Source organism: Drosophila albomicans, chromosome 3, assembly GCF_009650485.2.
Source record: "Drosophila albomicans strain 15112-1751.03 chromosome 3, ASM965048v2, whole genome shotgun sequence".
Lineage (NCBI taxonomy): Eukaryota > Metazoa > Arthropoda > Insecta > Diptera > Drosophilidae > Drosophila > Drosophila albomicans.
The window spans coordinates 47195777-47214247 of NC_047629.2; the positions used below are offsets into that span (position 1 = coordinate 47195777).

The window sequence follows — 18471 nt, forward strand, 5'->3', positions numbered from 1 at the left end:
CAGCGGAATTAATTCTGCCGATAGAAATTCCGCTAGAAAATCTCAGCGCTGTCACTGAAACCTGAAAAATTGTGTAGGCTCTTTTACTTTCTTTTTACGATTATTTTCGAACTTGGCTGTCAAATTAAATTTTCTGAGCTTTTTGAGTAGATAAATATCAGGTTTGTTTACAGTTTTTAAATTGTGGCACAGAAATCGCTAACTGAATTGACTCCGTTGACAGAAATTCCACTAGAAAATAACAAAAACCTGAAAATTTTTAAGAATTTAGCATCATTTTCGAACTTGGCTGTCATCTTCTCAACTAAAATATTGTTTAGCTCCTTATATCTGCTATCCATTCTATTGCATTTTTTGCATTCTATGGTATATTTTTAATGTATTACTATCAATATACCAAATACAGCATTCGGCATATTTTTAGTATTTCTGTATGTTAATTTGGTATATTTTAAGAATAAATGGGTAGCGAGTATTTTACTGTCGAGTACACTCGACTGTAGCTTTTTTCTTGTTATTAGAATCTTTTCAAATTTGATCGCTTAAACATATTATATTATATTATATTATATTATATTATATATATTATATATATACTCCATTGTAGCTTTTTTCTTGTTATTAGAATCTTTTCAAATTTGATCGCTTAAACATTTACGAGTAAATATTTTTCTTTCTTAATTCTATAAGTTTATTCAACTGAAATCTTGCATAAAATCATTTAAATCATTTAATAATAATAATTTATAATTTATTTGTATATTTTAGAATCGCGCTAAGCAGCTGTATGCCCAAGGCTTCAGAACTATTGAGGATGTGGCCAAAACCCGACCCATAACGCTGGCAAAATCTGTGGAATTTATGTCCGTCAAAGTGGCCACTGAAATGATTTCAGCAGCTAAGGTTTGTATTGCCTTTACTGTACAGAAAGTTCTTATAACTTGTTACATTTTTAGATAATTTTAATGAAAAAGTTGGATCATCTGGAGGAGGCAACGGAGCTGCTAAAGAATTGTTTATCAAACCAAGAGACATCTCAAAATACAGCCACATAAGTAAGTCAAAAAGCAAGGCTTTAGGTTTTTTGTTTTATTTATTTTGTTTTACTTAAATATTAGGCGCACTTTTTTATTGTTCTTGCAATTTTTGTAATATTTAATTTTTTTTTATTTGTTTTCGAATTCTTTTTTTTTTGTTTTTCCGCAGTCACAGGGAAAATTGGTTGGTTTTTGTTGTTGTTTTACTTTAAATTTAGCTGACAAAATTGTAATTTACTTTTGTCTCGGCTACTATCACGAGAATTGAGTATTATATAATGTAAATGTACGATATGTTAATTAGTTTTTTTAAGATAAACGTGTTTTGTGTTTTGCGTGTGTGTTACTTAGGTCTGAATAAACTTTAGCATTAACTATAAGAGTATAAGTAGACTGTGGCTAAGATACTAAAATATATATGTATGTGTAGTATATATAAAATAAAAAGATAGTTGAGAAAAGTACGAGTACATTATATGTATGTATTTATGTTGCCTAGGCACCTGGAACGCTCTCTCTCTCTCTCTCTCTCTTGAAAGTTATTTACATCTGCAGCTGCAAGAGAAGAATTACAGGAATAAATATATATGGATATATGTATAAGGATGTGAGATAAAGGCTGCAAACCGGTTATATTTGGTATGGTATCGATATGCTACCATTTCTATATTCATAAAAGCCCTATTCTAAAAAAGTATACCAAATAAATATATTAAAAACAAAAAATACTGAAGGCTATATTTGGTATATCGTTATACTACCATTTCCATTGTCTATAAAACCATATTCTAATAATATACCAAATTAATATACCAAGAAATAAAAATACCAAAGGCTATATTTGGTATATCTTTCATTCTATTCTCAATAAAACGATATTCTACAAGTAAGAAAGTTACAGTCGAGTGTGCTCGACTGTGAGATACCCGCTACCCATTTTTAATAAAGGCAAAATATTGCGGTATTATTTTAAAAATATACCGAAAATACTAAAAAATGTCAGATAATTATACATAACAAATGCTGTCGAAAAAAGATTGTAGCTCTATAGTATGTCTTATAGTCTCTGAGATATAGGTGTTCATACGGACAGACGGACATGGCTATATCGTCTCGGCTGTTGACGCTGATCAAGAATATATATACTTTATAGGGTCGGAGATGCCTCATTCTAACTGTTACATACATTTCCTGCCGGCACAAAGTTAAAATACCCTTCTACCCTATGGGTAGCGGGTAAAAAATATACAAAGGCTATATTTGGTATAGGCATATAAGTTCTAAATACACCATAGAGTATAAAATAACATATACCAGATGGTCAACCAAAGCAACTAGGACTCGATTGCTGTAGCCGTTTTTTGTCATACAAAAGTATTTCCTGAATAACTTCTACAATTTTTAACTGATCCCAACCAGGAATCATAAATACTCTGGTTATTATTATTGTATGTACCAAACATTGTGACTTTAGGTTTAAAGTTATGTTTGCTATTCAATTTTTCTGATTTAAGGGGTCAGAAGGGGGTGTGGCAAAAATCGAAACGAAAAGTGTATGAACACATGGATATACAGACAGACAGACGGACATTCCTATAATGTCTCGGTAGTTAATGCTGATCAAGAATATATATAATTCATAGTCTGGAAATGCCCCATTCTGCTTATTATATACATTTCAGGTATAGCGGGTATTATTGTTTTCAAGGTTTGCAGCCCCGATATGGATGGGAGTTTTCACCTTTTTGTTTGAATCACGCGATCCTCTCCCGATTAGTACGCAAAGTCGTCGTAGAATTGCTGTTGGGGTCGCGCAGCCAGTTGGGAATGGGTCACTGCTCCTCCGGCAGCAGGGTATTCGTGTCTATGTGAACGCGAGGCCGGCGCCGTTGCAATCGCCCGCCTGCGTATATCTGTTGATGAGAAATAGGAATCACTATGATAGCTGCTCGCTGGCTGGGATTGGGATTGCGACTGATGCTGATGCTGTGGCTGTGATGGTGACTGCAAAGCGGATGCGGATGATGGCGAATGATTCTGATAGATGGATGTCTGCTGCGGTTGTTGATAGCTGTTGAATGGATTGTAGGCACCGCTCTCAGATGCTGGCGCTGCATACGCACTCGCATAAGGACGACCCTGATAGCTGGCATGCTGTGGCTGATGCTGATGCGGTTGTGAATGCTGTGGCGTAAGCGGCTTAAGCGTGGGATCGAGCGCATCGTTCAGGGTCACATCGTAATCGTTCTCATACAGCTCATCCAAATTGAGCTTGGCCGGCAACGGTTCCGGACGCCTTGGCGTCACCGCTGTGGGCAACGCGCTGCGCGGTGGCAACGTGGTGCGTGGCGCATGTGTCGACGGTGGATGCGGTGGCGGTGGCGCCTCTTCGCCACGCAACAGCGGTGCACCGTGCTCCAGCAGACGCACGCCCGATATGGTTGAACCCATGTCGATGGGCGTGCTCTCTGTGGTGCGATGCAGTGCAGCATCGTTGTTACCCGACAGCTGCTGTTGCTGCCTCACGGCCACGCCCACCGGCTGCAGGCCGCGTGGCAAGTATGGGCTGCCCCCACGTGAGGGGAGAAACGGTCGCTTGACCACACGTACCGATGCGGGGCGTTGCGATTTCGCTGGTGCTGCCGGCGCCAGCGGCTCTTCAGTCTCATCCAGTTCCGGTTCGTCGAGCTCCGGCTCTTGCTCCTGCTCCACCTCATCGTTGACTATACTCGCCGCTGTGGTCTTTACCGTGGGCAGCGCTCGCTGTCTGGTTACCTGAGCCAGCTTCTGATTGCGTCGCGCGTTGTTTGCTGCATTGACTCTGGGACGCGGAGGAGGCGCTGGTTCCTGTTCCTCGCTGTTGGGTTCTATCTCCGCTTCTGGCTCTTCGGGTTGCACTATGGGTTGACGTGGACGTTGAATGGGTTTGCGGGCTGCGGGAGCTGCAGCAGCTGCTGTCTTGGGACGCAGGCGTTGATTGCGCGCCGGCAAAGGTTTTTCCTCGTAGTCCACATCATCCACAAAATCGGCATCCGCTGCGGTTGGCGCAGGAGCTGGCGTCCCACGGGATCTGCTGTTGCCTTGAGGACGCTTGCGACGCGGCGCCTCATTCGCATAGTAATCCTGATCATCTTGACTGAGCAATTGCTTCTTGTCTGTCACGGGCTTCCGGAGCGTTGGACGCGTGGGATGTTGCTTCTGCTCCCGGGGCGGGGCGACAGTGCGACGACGGGGCGTGGTGCGTTGAGGTTCAACGTAGTCATCCTCATGCTGAGGTTCCTCCTGGGCCTCTTGTTCCGGTTCTTGATAGTAATCATCCTCGTCAGCGTCGCCCGCTGCATTGGCAGCCGCATTCTTTTGCACCGGGTACGAATACTTTTTCTTCTCATTGATGGGCACCGGACGCGCTATGCGAGGCGGAGCACGTGGACGAGAGTAGACGGAGGCAGCCGACTTCGGTGTGATATACTCGGCCAGTGGCTTGGGCGTTGTCTTCACCTTTTGGGGCGTTTGCTCCTCGGCTGCCTCCTCTTGATCCAGTCCGTAGGGTTTCTCGATTTCTTCCAGATCATCGATTAAATCCGCTGTCGAGGGCGTAGTGCGTTTCTCATTGGCACGACGTCTGCCCGCCGATGCACGTCGCGGTTCATCGGCAGTTCGATCCTCGTTGAAACTCCGACGTTCGTCCACACGTCCTGGCTTTCTCGCTGTTCCCTTGCCACGTCCTCCAGCTGCTGCTGCAATCGCCTTGCGACGTCCTGGACGCTTGCGACGATCATCGTAGTCGTCATCGCTGTCATATTCCTCGTCCCTATACCGATTCCGATTGCGTCGCGCTGGCTGCTTCTCCACATATTCATCGTCATAGTCCGGCTGCGGTTTGCGAGGACGAGATCGAGGACGTTGCTTGTTGCGAGGCACCTCATCGTCATAGTCATTGTAGTAATAATCATCTTCCTCATAGTAATCAGGCAGAGGGCGACGATGGCGTCGTTGATAAGGACGTGTAGGGCGACGTCTTGGCGGCGCTGTGGCAGGTGCCTCGGTTGTGCTTGTGCTCGTCGATGTTGTCGTCGTCGCCATGTACAGCTCATCATTTCTGTTCAATTAAAAGACTCCCCTTAGTTGTAGTTAGGTGTGATTCACTTTGCTGCTCACCTGTTCCAATACTTTTGAGATCCCTCGCAGTCCACATCGGAGGCAAAGTGACAGATGAATGTGCGCTGATCGAAGGCCGTGAAATTGGCGCACAAAAAGTCGTGTCTTATGCCATAAACACAATGATGATAGATCTGCAGATAAGAGAATATAATAACATAATAACGAGAACATAATTATTTCATTGAGTCAGATCGACTAAGGCCTTCAGGCGAATACAATTCGAAGAATACCTTGGATATACAAATAAAGTTCGATTTTACTTGTTAAACGACATTAAAGTTAAAAACTCGTTGCTTATAGATTTCTTATATGTAGATCACTACAACAAAAATTACTGTAAATATTTAATACTTTTTATTTGATAAATTCCTTTTTTGTTGTTCTTATTTATAACTTGTTAGGCTGTCAGAAAAGTTAGCAGAATACATTTTATTTAATTATTTTATTTAATTAATTAATTTTGTAAAAAAAAAAAAATAATTTTTTGCTCAAATTTGTTACAAACACTAATAATTTAAATTCAAAACTGGAAATAAATTTACACTTTTTTTACCTTTATTCGACTCAATTTAAGGTACACTTTAAGGAAAATTTAAGGGGAATTGAATTTTTAAACTAGCTATATTTATATTTTTATATTTTTATATACCAATTAAGCTTTATCACATTAACATTTTCGAACCATTTCTGTATTATATTTAAATCATACAGGGTAAAGAAATCTTTGCCGAAGTTTCAATAAATACAAAAATCTTGGCTTTAAAACTTTTCCTAACTGGCAAATTGTTTATTTTGATTTGTTTACTAAAATTTCACAAGGTTTCATATATGTTACACATATTGAAATTTAAAATAAAAATAAAGATCGAATCTTTAAAGAAGAGATTATGGGAAAGAATTCTTGTCTCAAATTGAAAAGACGCGATTTTAGATTATTTCTATCGAAAATCACTTGAAACACATTTAAATATTTAATTTTGATAAATTAGGCTCTTCATATTTATTTATTTATTTATTTATTTATTTAAATTATCAAATGTTATGCAAAACTTTACCCCTTCGATAGTCAATCCTAATTTAAGTTATTTTGAATTTCCATTAACTGCCTGTCTTGAGTCCTAAACCCAATTACGCGATGTCAAAATGGAGGTGTGAATGACGTTTGTTGAACGTCTCTTCACCAGGCAAACAAATTTCAACTTTTGAGGTCAAGATCGACATGCAGACAAGTTTTTTTTTTCACTTGTTGTTGCTTTTGTTATTTTACTGTTGCTTTGGGTTTTTGGCTTCACGTTTGGGCACGTAAGCCGCAAGTCCGCAAGTCGTCGACAGCAAAAAAGAGAAATTACTGGATATGAATTACGTCGACGCTTGACCAATTGGAATAGCCCCTCCCCTCCCTACTTCTCCCCTACATATGCCCCAAAAGCAACCGTTGCGCTTTTGAGCACAAGGTCAACTCGTCTAGCTCGAGTGAGTGTTCATCCTCTTTGCACACAGGAGCTCAGAAATTTAAAGAGATTACTATACATTGAACCTTACCTGACACTTGTACTCGATGGAGGCATAGAAACCGTCGTGGAGACCCTCGCATTTGAAATGAATCTCATCCATGGGAGGCACGGTGGACAGGAAAGGATATGTAGAGAGGTTGTAGCTGTAATTAAAGAGTTTAACATAGTTGTTAGTTTCGAAATTAAGATACAGATTTGATTTAAGAATTGGCTTCTTACCCTCGCAGTTCTCGTGGCAAATTTGGATCCCAGATGTAATCAATTTGCGGTATGCCCGTCAACTTAGAGTTCTTCGACAACGTCGCATTGTCTGACTGTAAAAGAAATTGATTTTAGTTTAGTTTTAAAGTAATCTAACTATCGGTATCTGTGGCAATAACTTAATTGATATTTATTTATTCATTAAAATTAATTTTTTACCCCTTAAATGAGTACTCCCTACATGCAATACACTTGTGACAAAGTGTTTTATTTAATTTTACGAAATATGTAAAAAAAAGTCCTGTTCTATGTTATACATAATGATAATTGAAATAAATATGAACTAACTATTTGAACTATCAGAATGAATGCGTACAAATATTTGGCTCAATCTTAAAAGATGAGATTTTCCTTTCTTCATTTCTCATCTTAAAAATGCTGTTCATTGGTCGGTCTTCGACATTTGTCATAAAATTAGATGATCCATTTCACTAATGCAAACAATCTGGTGATTATTATCATATTATTTTATTCTTTTTTATCAATAATAATAATAAGCAATAATCCCTTTTTTTGTTGGGTCTATTTAATGACTGATAAAATAGTATAATGGAGCTCATTTTCTGATGAAATGATCCGTTTTTGTGTCCACTTGATATTTTTTCATACTGTGACCATTTAAACGGTCACTCAACATGGTTTTCAGTGATCCTATTGATATTCCAAAAATCTCGCTTACTATAAATCGAGCTTCAATTGTTTGTTGTTTTTGTAGTTGAACTTATTAGCTGATGTGAAAAGTTAATCTGTGAGCTTAATGCTTTATGGACTCTTTTCTTTGAAAATGATTACCCATTTATTAACTCTTGTTTACTAGAATTTATTCTTGGTTTGTTTTCTAACTATTTGTGTAGAATCAATAAAGAAAAATAGAATTATAACTTCAGAGATGTTCATATTCATATTCAAAGTAAAAGAAACTTTAATTAGCACACAAAATCAGTAGAATCGCAATGCTGAATAGTTTGAACAAGAATACTAAAACAAAAATTTCACTTTAAGCTCTTCACAAAAAGTTGCCCATCTCAAAATCGAATTAATATAATACTTGAAGTGGCAATTTTGAATGGATATTAATAACGAAACCATAAGTATTTCGTTCAGCCCAAATTAACAGATTTGCGATACTATTTGCCCCCTAAAAGTAAATATCTTATTAGTAGACTCACCTTGTTATCCTCACTCTCAGTTGGGGCTTCTGCTGGCGCCTCCTCCTCCTTGTCCGTGTCATAATCCGGAGCTGCTGTGGTCGTCGTGCTCGTGCTTGTTGTGGAGGCGGATGCTTTGGCAATGGAAACCTTTTTAAAGGGCAGTGCGGCATCTGTCGATGCCAGCACACAAAGTAGCAGCACTAAAAAGTAAGAAATATCAAAATTACATCAATGCAATGTTTTTGCCAAACAAAAAATTTCATAATCCAGAGCTGAGTTTGTTTTCTGTTTTCTGTTTTTTGTCTTATCACTGACAAGCAATTTTGTAGTAAGCAGTCATTTAGCTATTTGCTTTGTGTGTTGTTTGGACTCAGACAACCATTAAGTTATTACAGTATGTCTGAACCTGAACATTTATATTTTACTCAACTCACCTGTTGCTGTTGTGAACAGCCAACGTTTGGCCCTCTTCATGGTAATGACTCTTTAGTTTCTTTTGTTTTTTACTTGTTCCACCTTTACTTTGCTAGACAAAAAACAAACAAAATAAATCATGAAATATTATGCAAATTTACAAAGGAATACAATTTGCTAAAAACACGCCCCGAAATAAATACAAATGAAATAAATAAGATTTATGCTTTGCGGTGTTGCGAGTTCTTCACTTGTTTAACATTTTCAACACGCATTTCGGACACTCGAACGAAGTTTTTCTCTGCTCTTTTGTGTGTTGATTAACGTTACTTTTTGTCAGCAGCTAATTGAGTTGTCTTTGCGTTGAAGCTAAAGACGGAAAAGAAAGGCACTTGGCTACTTGATATGGTTGTAGAAAGTGTTCTAGACTCAAGTTGCTTGCATAGAAAAATACATTTTCTCTTCAGTGATTTCTTTAAAATATATTTTTATACAAAGTAATTGCATAATAATTAGTGGTTGGCCATCAATGTCACTTACGTAAAGCGCAGCGAAAGGGCAGCTCGAGAGCCAATTAATATACAAGTAGATAATGCATAACTATATCAAATTGAATGCTGAACAATAGTTACAATTACACTTTGCAAACAGAGCTCCAACACTTTCATTTTCCCCTGTGCAAATAGTAAATAGAAAAAGAGGAAAAAGAAAGAAAAAAATCAAAAGTGGCAGCTGCCATAAAACACAAGTGTTTTTAATTATTTATATTGGTTTCATTTAAGAGCTTGTGGTGTACACAAACTATTGGCGTGGTTGCAAATTCCACAATCTGCAGTTGATTTATTGCAAAACAATCGAAAGAGTGAGAGGGAAAAAGAGAGAAAAAAGGGAAGCGCAATCGAATTTGAATCGAATACAAATGAAAGACAATGCGATGGCAAAAGTGCACAAGAGCAATGTAATTCGGCAGCTTTTGATTGTTTTCTGATTTAAGATGCATTGTTTATTGATTGCCCATAAATTCGATTACACAGAACGGGGCGTATACGCAACTTTTGCGAATTGTCTGCGAGTTCATCCTCCTCCGCATTGCCTTTCAATTTTATTCATGGCACAAAATATTTTGGAATCACTGTTAGCTGCATTTTGTATGACGAAGGCGTTTCGATTCGTTTCGTTTCGTCTTCATCGTTCGCTTCATTCACTGTCGAGTTCAAAGATCCAACACCGTTTCACACCCCGCTCCAAAAAAACGAACGAAAAGAAAAAAAAACTAAAGTGTGTCGCGCATTTTAAGTGGATTTTTATTTGTATTTTTCTCGATTTTTCGTTGTATTGTCGTTGAAGTACTTCTTTGTATTGCGTTGCGTTGCGTTGAGTTAATATGCGGTTTCTGACATTTTGTGGCTTTTAGCTTAATGCATAAATACGTATGTGACAAAATACGATAATCAAGTGTTGCTTTTAGTTTACGCTGCACAGTGTGAAGCATCTCCAACTGGTTCTGTTTAATAAATGCAAATAAGCGAGCGATAAATATTATTTAACAAACTCATAACAAGTAACATATTGCTGTTTATTTTTAATTTCATAGATCGCGACATCTCATGTTTATTATACAAAAAAAAATATATAATATATTCAATAGGCAGAAGAAGGCATCTAAAGTATATAAATTCAACATACAGATATAAGCGACTAAAAAAAATATATCTATACTTTTTTTTAAAAAAGCTGATCATTTTAGATTTTAGTATATTTGGAATGTTGTAGTATGAATATAGCAAGGATAACCCTCGGTATATTTTAATATTTTTACGAATGTAATGGAATGAATATACCAAATATAGGTTTCGGTATATTTTAGTATTTATACGAATGCAGTATTATGAATACATTGGTATATTTCAGTATTTTTTTACAAATATACCCTTGGTATATTTTAATATTTTTACGAATGTATTGGAATGAATATACCAAATATTGGTTTCGGTATAATTTAGTATTTTTACAATTGCAGTATTATGAATACATCGGCATATTTTAGTGTATTTTACAAATGTAGAATAAATATAGCAAAGATATCCTTTAGTATATTTCTATATATTTTCGGTATATTAAATTGGTATATTTTAAGAATAATACCGCACAACATAAAATAACCAGTATCTTATTGCATTTCATTTACAACTTGATAAATTGTGACATATGATTTTTATGCCCGCTATTGGACAGAAGTGTATTATACTAACGGAATAATGCATCTAAGCCACCTAAGACAAAAAGATACAGTTAGAATTTATTGACAATCTGATATACACATTAAGTTTACTGTGGTATATTTTGAATACAGCAGTATATCGATATACCACGCATAGCCTTCGGTATAAAATAGTAATCTTTAGGTATTTGAATTTGGTATATCTTAAGAAATATACTGCATAGGCATAAATATAATCAAAAAGTAAGAAATTGCAATTCGTTTTTACTTTTATAAATCGCTACAACTGATTTTTAAGCACGATGACTATAGGATAGAAGTGTATTATAAAAGAAATACAAAAATATATAATACGGGCCGAGTGAGGCATCTAACATCCCATATACATACATACACAAACCCTTGATCACCATCAAATCTTAGATATAAGAGACTAAAAGAGATAGAGCTATAATATTTATTGGACAAGCTGTCATATTCAGGTATGGTATAATATAAAAAAGATAGCCTACGGTATATTTTAGTATTTCTTCGGTTAAATTAATTTCTTTTATTTTAAGAGCAATATCGAACTGTTTTCTTTTCATAACATGGATAGCAAGCGCGAACACATTTACTTGTTATTTCTCAGTTCAATAAGCTATACCTTTTATTCAACATAATCTATTAGTACGAAATTTCATTTTGTTGTTAATTTTATAAATCGCTGCAACTGATTTTTTGGATAAGCTGACATATTAAGGCATGGTATATTTTCAACGTAGTAGTATGAATATTAAAATGGAAACCTTCAGCATATTTTAGTATTTTTTGGTATATTAATTAAGTTTAATTTAAGAGCAATACCGAACAGTTTTGCTTTTTAGAACACAGGCTCGAACACACTCACTTGTTATTTGACAGTTGAGTTACCGATAAATTTAATTAAACATCTAATAAATAATAAATGGTATTTTATTTTTAGTTTCATTGTTAACACTTGAGATCGCGACACCTGATTTGCATTTGTCAGTTCATTTCTAAGTATTTTTTAATAGATCCATTGACTGTTCAATGCCCTCAAAGTGTGTGTGTGCGTCTGCAGATCGTGTTCCAAATATGAAGATCATATTTGAACTGCCAATATTTGAAATATCTAAGGTCAGATCGTGTGATAAATGACCATATTAAACCATATTAAAGTTATGGCACAGCTTTTGTATTAATTCATTAATTTTGTTCGTCTGTCTGGCAATATAAAAATAATAATAAAAAAGCGAATATTTATTTTTACTGCCCACCAGCGGAGATGTGCGCGATGTCTTTACAGTATCGAAATTGTTGTTGTTGTTGTTGGTATTGTTGTTAAACTGTTTTAGCCAAGTTCAAATTCAAGGCTAAGCACGACGTCTTACAAACACATGAATACCGGTAAATCATTGTTGTTTTCGTCGCTGTTGTTGATGTCATTGTCTTTGTCTTTGTCTTTGTTTCTGTCTTTGTCTGTTGTCTTTTAACAATTATTGATCATGTGTAACGAGTCACAATCGCAGTCACAGTTACTAAATCAAATCATCTAACTTTAGCTTCAGCCGGAAAAAGGAAATATTCGCTTAAGCAAAGCAAAGCAAAGTCACTTCAGAGGAAGTTTTTTAATTAGAATGTTTCGTTTGTTTTTAATCGTTCGCTGATGGTTTTTATGAGAGCAAGTTCCTTGAATTTGTGCAAATTTGTAGACAAACCGAATTGCTTTTCACATAATTTAACAATAAATTCTATCTATGCGTGTCTATGGGGTTTTTTTTCTCTTCTTTTTTTTTGGCAAATGACGTTAGTTGATTAGCCTACGTAAATATAGACAATGAATGGCGTTTAGAATCGGAGGGAGAAATATGGTAAGGTCATTCACATAGATAGAATCAAACAATGCACAATTAGAAACATTTATTCAATTTATTTTTTGTACTTTTGTGCATTATTCATTCATTACTCAAAGGTCATAAGATGTCTCGTGTCTCGTCTCGTCTCGTCTTGACAACAAGTTGAACCTGTGTGTTTGGCTCTCGTGTTGATTAACTCTCGATTTCATTTCCATTTCTAATCTCCAAGTCTCAAAAGTCACAAAATTTCTTTGAAATATGTATATCGTCGTCGACGTCGACGTCAGCAACTGGTTTTGCCAGATAGTTTTTCCTTTTTGTGTTTTTTTTTTTGCTTGATAATATTTAATTTATATTTCAAGTCGCTGCAACCGGTTGCTCATCTGGCTCATCTAACAGAGGACCACCGTTACCCACCGATCTTCATCTTCATCTCAATCTTCATCTCCTTCTCCTCACTTTTGGTGCCGGTTCCCCGGTTTACTCCGTATAATCATCGCATCGCATCGTCTGCTGTGTTGTCACTAAAAATTAGCATCTCTGGGCCACAGTCAATCGGTTTTTTTTTTGGTTACTTTTCTCTCATGTTGTTTGTTTTTTTTTATATCTTTTCAATTTTGATGCTCTTTCAAGGTCGATGCTATGACTTTTGATTTCTATTGAATTTTGTGGTGCAGCTGTTGATTGTTTTATTTTATTTTTCTCGCATCGATTTAGCATTGTTTTATATAACAAATCACGCACAATTTGCCATTCTTTTTACTTTTAAAACTTGCACAATTTCTTTTGCAAAAACGTAAAAAAAAACAGCTTTGTATCGTTGGTGAAAATATAAAATTTCCGCTTGGAAAAATCATTGTCAGTCTCAATTAGTGTCTCTTTGGTAGTTTGTCGCTTTTATGTTCGTCGGCAAATAAGTTAATAATAAAGTCGATTCCGGTTACGAGTCGAAGTTGAAGTTGTCGCTATAGGAAATTTACTCCATCATATAGAATTGGCAAAGCTTTCTAGATGCTTCCAAAGTGAACATATTATAAAATTCAGTGACGAAATTAAACACAAATCGAAATAAACCAAATACATGAAGAGCTACGTATGCGTATGATATTCGCAAATGGGATGAAAGTAAAATTAAAAAAAAAAAAGCTAAAAGTTGTTGTAACCGAAGTTGTTGCTGTGGCGATGATGAAAGTAAAATCGGTGTAGTTTTGTTTGGCAAAGATGCGCACAGCAGATGAGGAGAGAGAGAGAGAGAGAAAAACATAAAAAACGAGGCACAACACAAAGAAAACACCGATGAAATGTGTGTATAAACAAATGATTGCAATTGTTTGTGTGTTTTTAAGCGAGTAATGCACAACAACAACAACAATAAGAGTGTACAACAAGTACATGGAAAATAATTAGCTACGCTTGAGATAATTTTGCAAAGTTTTGCAAAGAGATTTGGCCATGAACGATCAAGAGGCTGGCTTGGCAACTTGGTAATCAAATGATATAGTAGCATCTAAAAATACCACTTTTGATAGCAGAATATACTATATACTATATATGCTTACCTTAAGCACAAGCACAAAATGGTCAAAACTATCCACAGGATTTTACAGTATTTTTATAATATTGTAGTATTTTTTCATACACAGGATTTTACAGTATTTTAATAGTATAATGGTATGTATTTTACAGTATTTTCATAATATTATAGTATTTCTTTTTAGTGTTGCTGCATAAAAAGAAAAATGTTTACAATAAACTGCAAAAACACAAGCGCACTTTGATATAGGAGAAAAGAGAGAGATATACGCAGAGAGACAGAGTGAGATATATACATATATATACTCAATATATGGTAACGTATTTGTGTGTGTGAGTGTTTTGTGCAGTTTGTTGCGTGGTTGTGAAAATCTCTTGTTGATTTTCGCTGATTTTACAAACACTCGCGTTTTAATCCCATTTCAAAATCAGTTTATGTTTCTTTTTAAGATTATTACAACACTAAATTTTCACTAAGAAAATGCATTTTTGCATTTAACACTTTGTTGAACATATTTTTTTGGAAGATTGCAATCCGCTTTATGCAAAAAACTTTTGTTACGCGCGCCACACTTGTATTTATTTCTTTTTTATATAATTTTTTACAACACAACAATGCGAAGCGCACAATAAATATATATATAAAGGTATATATATATATGTAACTGTGTGAACACTTGTGCGATTGCTGCGCATGCGCAGCGTCATTCGAAAAAAGAGTTTAAGCCACGCCCACTTACTTTTAGCCAACGTGTCTTGGCTGCCGTTCACCAGGCTCACCGTTTGCAGACTGAAATTGCAGACTGTTGGCCAACTTTGCGTTGGCATAAAAATCGTCGTCGTCGTCGTCGTCGCTGTTTCGTTACGAATCCAAACGAAGCTTTTTGCTGTCTTATTGTTGTTGTTGGTGCAGAGCTCGCTAATTTGGTTTCCAGTCTCGCGCATGTCTCGTGGAACAGGTTTCTTGCCGCTTCGTCGCAGCGGCGCATGCGCATGCGTTCGGCTCAAGAAAAAGAGCTTAAGACAAGCACAAGAGAGACAGACATCGAAAGAGACAGAGCGATAGAGAGAGAGAGAGAGACTTTGAGAGAGTCAAGTGAGCTCAAAGAGTGCTCTCGAGCTTTTCATTTTATAGCAGTTTTGTTACAGTTTTTCCTATGTCAACATTCTGCAATAGTTCGCATACGGTTTTGTTTTGCTTTTGTTTTTATTTTGATAAAATCTTATTTTTGCTTTTGCTGTAAATATGAAAACAGAAAGAGCGTATACTTGATTTTTGCGACGTTTAGAATATGCTTTACTTAAAACGATTTTTGGTGCATACAATATTACTTACAGTTTTTATAGTTTCTGAAAATTTGTTTGCGATTAGACAATAATTGTGTTACTTATACAATTATTATCTAATTGCGTTAAGAAATAAAGGTATATGTCAAAAAAAAAGCAGCTGCTGCAGTTGGGGTTTAGTTGCTTTGATTGACAATCTGGCATATTTTGTGCTCTATTACACTTAATATATACCAAAGTGTAATAGTATATCGATATACCAAATATAACCCATGGTATATTTCAGTATTCTTAGTATATTAACATTATGTCATAAGTTGTACTTTTCGGTATTTTTTAAAGGTAGTAATATATCAATTTACAAAATATAACCCTTGGTATATTTTAGTATTTTCTTGGTATTTTAACAATCTGATATATGTTGTACTCTATGATTTGTTTTAAATCCAATAATATATCGATATACCAAATATAGCACTTGGTATATTTTAGTATTTTTCCAATATATAAACAATTAATTATATTTTGTTTCAGGTATATTTTCAATGTAATATTATTAAGATATACTAGATATATTCCTTGGTATATTTTCAGTATTTTTCGGTATATTTTTTGAAAATGGATAGGGGGTATCTCACAGTAGAGCACACTCGGCTGTAACTCTTTTGTTTCTTATGCTGGAAATATGCATGCAAGAAATTCGTATACTTAATACATTTGTGCAACTTTAAGAATATGCTTTGCATTTTTTATTTATTTGAGCTATTTCCTAACTATGTTAACTGCTCCACTCTAAACGATTCACATTTGTTAATTTGTTTAAATACTTTCCGTTTTATTTGCTCAGCGACCGCAATGACATAATAACAATAACACAACAAATTGCCACAATCAACAACAATAATAATAATAACAACAGCAACAGCAACAACAACATCGACAGGCATTTCAATTAATGAACTAACGTAGGCCAAATCCATCTGCCATTAGTCACAAATACACACACACATACGCACACAAACACACACACTCAGAGCAGCAGTAACAAGAAAATAACCGTAACAGAGAGCTGAGCACAAACCCAATGGACGCTGTCCAGCGACATAAATTGCTTAAACGGCTCATGAATTATTGCGTATACGCCGCGTGGTGCGGATCACAATTAAATTTTAGTTAGGCCATTTCATATACACAAACCGAATTGACTGAATGCAAAATAATGTTAAGCATTTCAAGCGGCTCATAATGATTTCAATCGGCCGCTAGTTCAACTGCTCCCCTTTCTGCATTGTTGTTGCTGTTGTTGTTGTTATCGGTTGCCGTAACTGCGGATTATGGTTTTTGTTTTTTTTTTTTTTTACTTTTAACTGCCAAACGACTTGACTTGAAGCTGTGTCTGCAGTCTCTCTGTGTGTGTGTGTGCTTTCATTACGTCACAAATCCAAAGTACTTGGCGAGTGGTGCACTGCATCTGCGCATGTGAAAGTTGAATTTGATTTTCTATGTGTGTGTGTGTGTCTGTGTGTGTGTGCGTTGTCGTCAGTCGTTGTCAGTTGTTGTCTGTGTATTCAAATTAGAGCATAATAGTCGCAACACTCTCAATGGAACTGCCTAACACACATACTATAATGCTGCATAATATACTACAGCTGTGAACTTTGAAATAGCAGTGCCTGCCACACATACTATAATCGAGTATAATATACTAAATATAGTTTCAGCTCTGAATGGAACTTTTTTACACACATACTATGATGCTATAATATACTATATATGCAGATGTGAAGTCTTTGATATAGCAGTGATATAATATACTAAATATACTTGCAACTATCAATAGATGCACACATACTATAATGCTGTATAATATACTAAATATACAGATGTGAACGTTGAAATAGCAGTGCAGAAACACAGTATAATATACTAAATATACAGATGTGAACTTTTAAATAGCAGTGCCAGCTACACTTACTATAATGGTGTATAATATACTAAATATAGTTTCAAATCTGAATGGAACTCTTTTACACACATACTATGATGCTATAATGCAGATGTGAACTCTTATAAATAGCAGTGCTATAATACTAAATACATATACTTGCAACTATCAATAGATGCACACCTACTATAATGCTGTATAATATACTAAATATACAGATGTGAACGTTGAAATAGCAGTGCTACTCTCAATCGAACTTTCTTACTAGAATATACTATATATACAAATGTAAACTATGATTGATTAATATACTTTGAACTCAATGGAACTTCCTTACACAAGTACTCTAATGCTGTATAATATAGTACAGTTGTGAACATTGAGTGCTAGTATAATACTAAATATACTCTCAACTCTCAATGAAACATCCTTAAACATAAACTATAATGCTATACTATATATGTATACAGATGTTAACTTTGAAATAGCAGTCCTAGTATAAAATACTAAATATACTTTCAACTCTCAATTGTACTTCCTTACACACATACTATAATGCTGTATATACATACTACAGATGTGAACTTCGATGTAGTAGTGCTATAATATACTAAATATACTTTTAACTACCAATGGAACTTCGATGCACACATACTTCAATGCTGTATAAAATACTAAATATACAGATGTGAACTTTGGAATAGCAGTGCAGTAACAGTATAATATACTAAATATACAGTTGTGAACTTTGAAATAGCAGTGCTAGCGACCTGCCACACATATTATAAAGCTGTTACACACATACTATATTGCTGTATGTCATACGACATCTGTGAACATTGAAATAGCAGTATAATACTAAATACTAAATACTAAATACTAAATACTAAATACTAAATTCAAAAACTAAATACTAAATACTAAATACTAAATAGTAAATAATAAATACTAAATACTAAATACTTTCAACTCTCAATGGAACTTCCTTACACACGTACTACAGCTGTGAACATTGAAATAGCAGTGATATACCAAATATACTTTCAACATGCATCGTATTACATCTCGCAAAGGTCCGTCACACTCAC

The 18471-nt window shown here is 35.5% G+C and overlaps 2 protein-coding genes across 7 annotated transcripts in view; one reads left to right on the forward strand and one right to left on the reverse strand.

Annotated features, from left to right (window-relative positions):
• The window catches only part of LOC117567953 (helicase POLQ-like), a 29164-nt gene that overhangs the window by 5880 nt on the left and 4813 nt on the right, over positions 1-18471 (forward strand). Inside the window, exons 5-6 of one of the 2 annotated variants that reach the window (XM_052003705.1) lie at positions 769-903; positions 957-1055. In XM_052003705.1, the coding sequence (XP_051859665.1) occupies positions 769-903; positions 957-1055 (234 nt within the window). Of the gene's footprint in view, positions 1-768; positions 904-956; positions 1200-18471 lie in introns of those variants that run through there. The other variant, XM_034248253.2, reaches the window with a different exon arrangement.
• Positions 1176-15015, reverse strand: LOC117567955 (serine/arginine repetitive matrix protein 1). 5 transcript variants are annotated; one of them, XM_052003709.1, is made up of 9 exons: positions 14892-15015; positions 8559-8650; positions 8143-8324; positions 6932-7026; positions 6741-6855; positions 5196-5329; positions 3161-5136; positions 2779-2950; positions 1176-1592 (listed from the first exon to the last, which is right to left on the reverse strand). In XM_052003709.1, the coding sequence occupies exons 2-8, from the start codon at positions 8596-8598 to the stop codon at positions 2811-2813; spliced, it is 2682 nt and encodes an 893-aa protein (XP_051859669.1). In that variant the 5' UTR covers positions 8599-8650; positions 14892-15015; the 3' UTR covers positions 1176-1592; positions 2779-2810. The 5 variants fall into 5 exon arrangements, with proteins under 5 accessions (XP_051859669.1, XP_051859668.1, XP_051859666.1 ...); XM_052003708.1 differs by having other exon boundaries at positions 1176-1586; positions 2779-5136; XM_052003706.1 differs by having other exon boundaries at positions 2779-5136.

Excerpts from the sequence above, each read along its gene's own strand:
- LOC117567955 (XM_052003708.1), bottom strand. The coding sequence starts at position 8,598 with ATGAAGAGGGCCAAACGTTGGCTGTTCACAACAGCAACAG. Across the intron at positions 8,325-8,558 it reads GCTGTTCACAACAGCAACAG|TGCTGCTACTTTGTGTGCTG; the intron begins GTGAGTTGAGTA and ends CTTACTTTTTAG. Across the intron at positions 6,856-6,931 it reads TTGCCACGAGAACTGCGAGG|CTACAACCTCTCTACATATC; the intron begins GTAAGAAGCCAA and ends CTTTAATTACAG.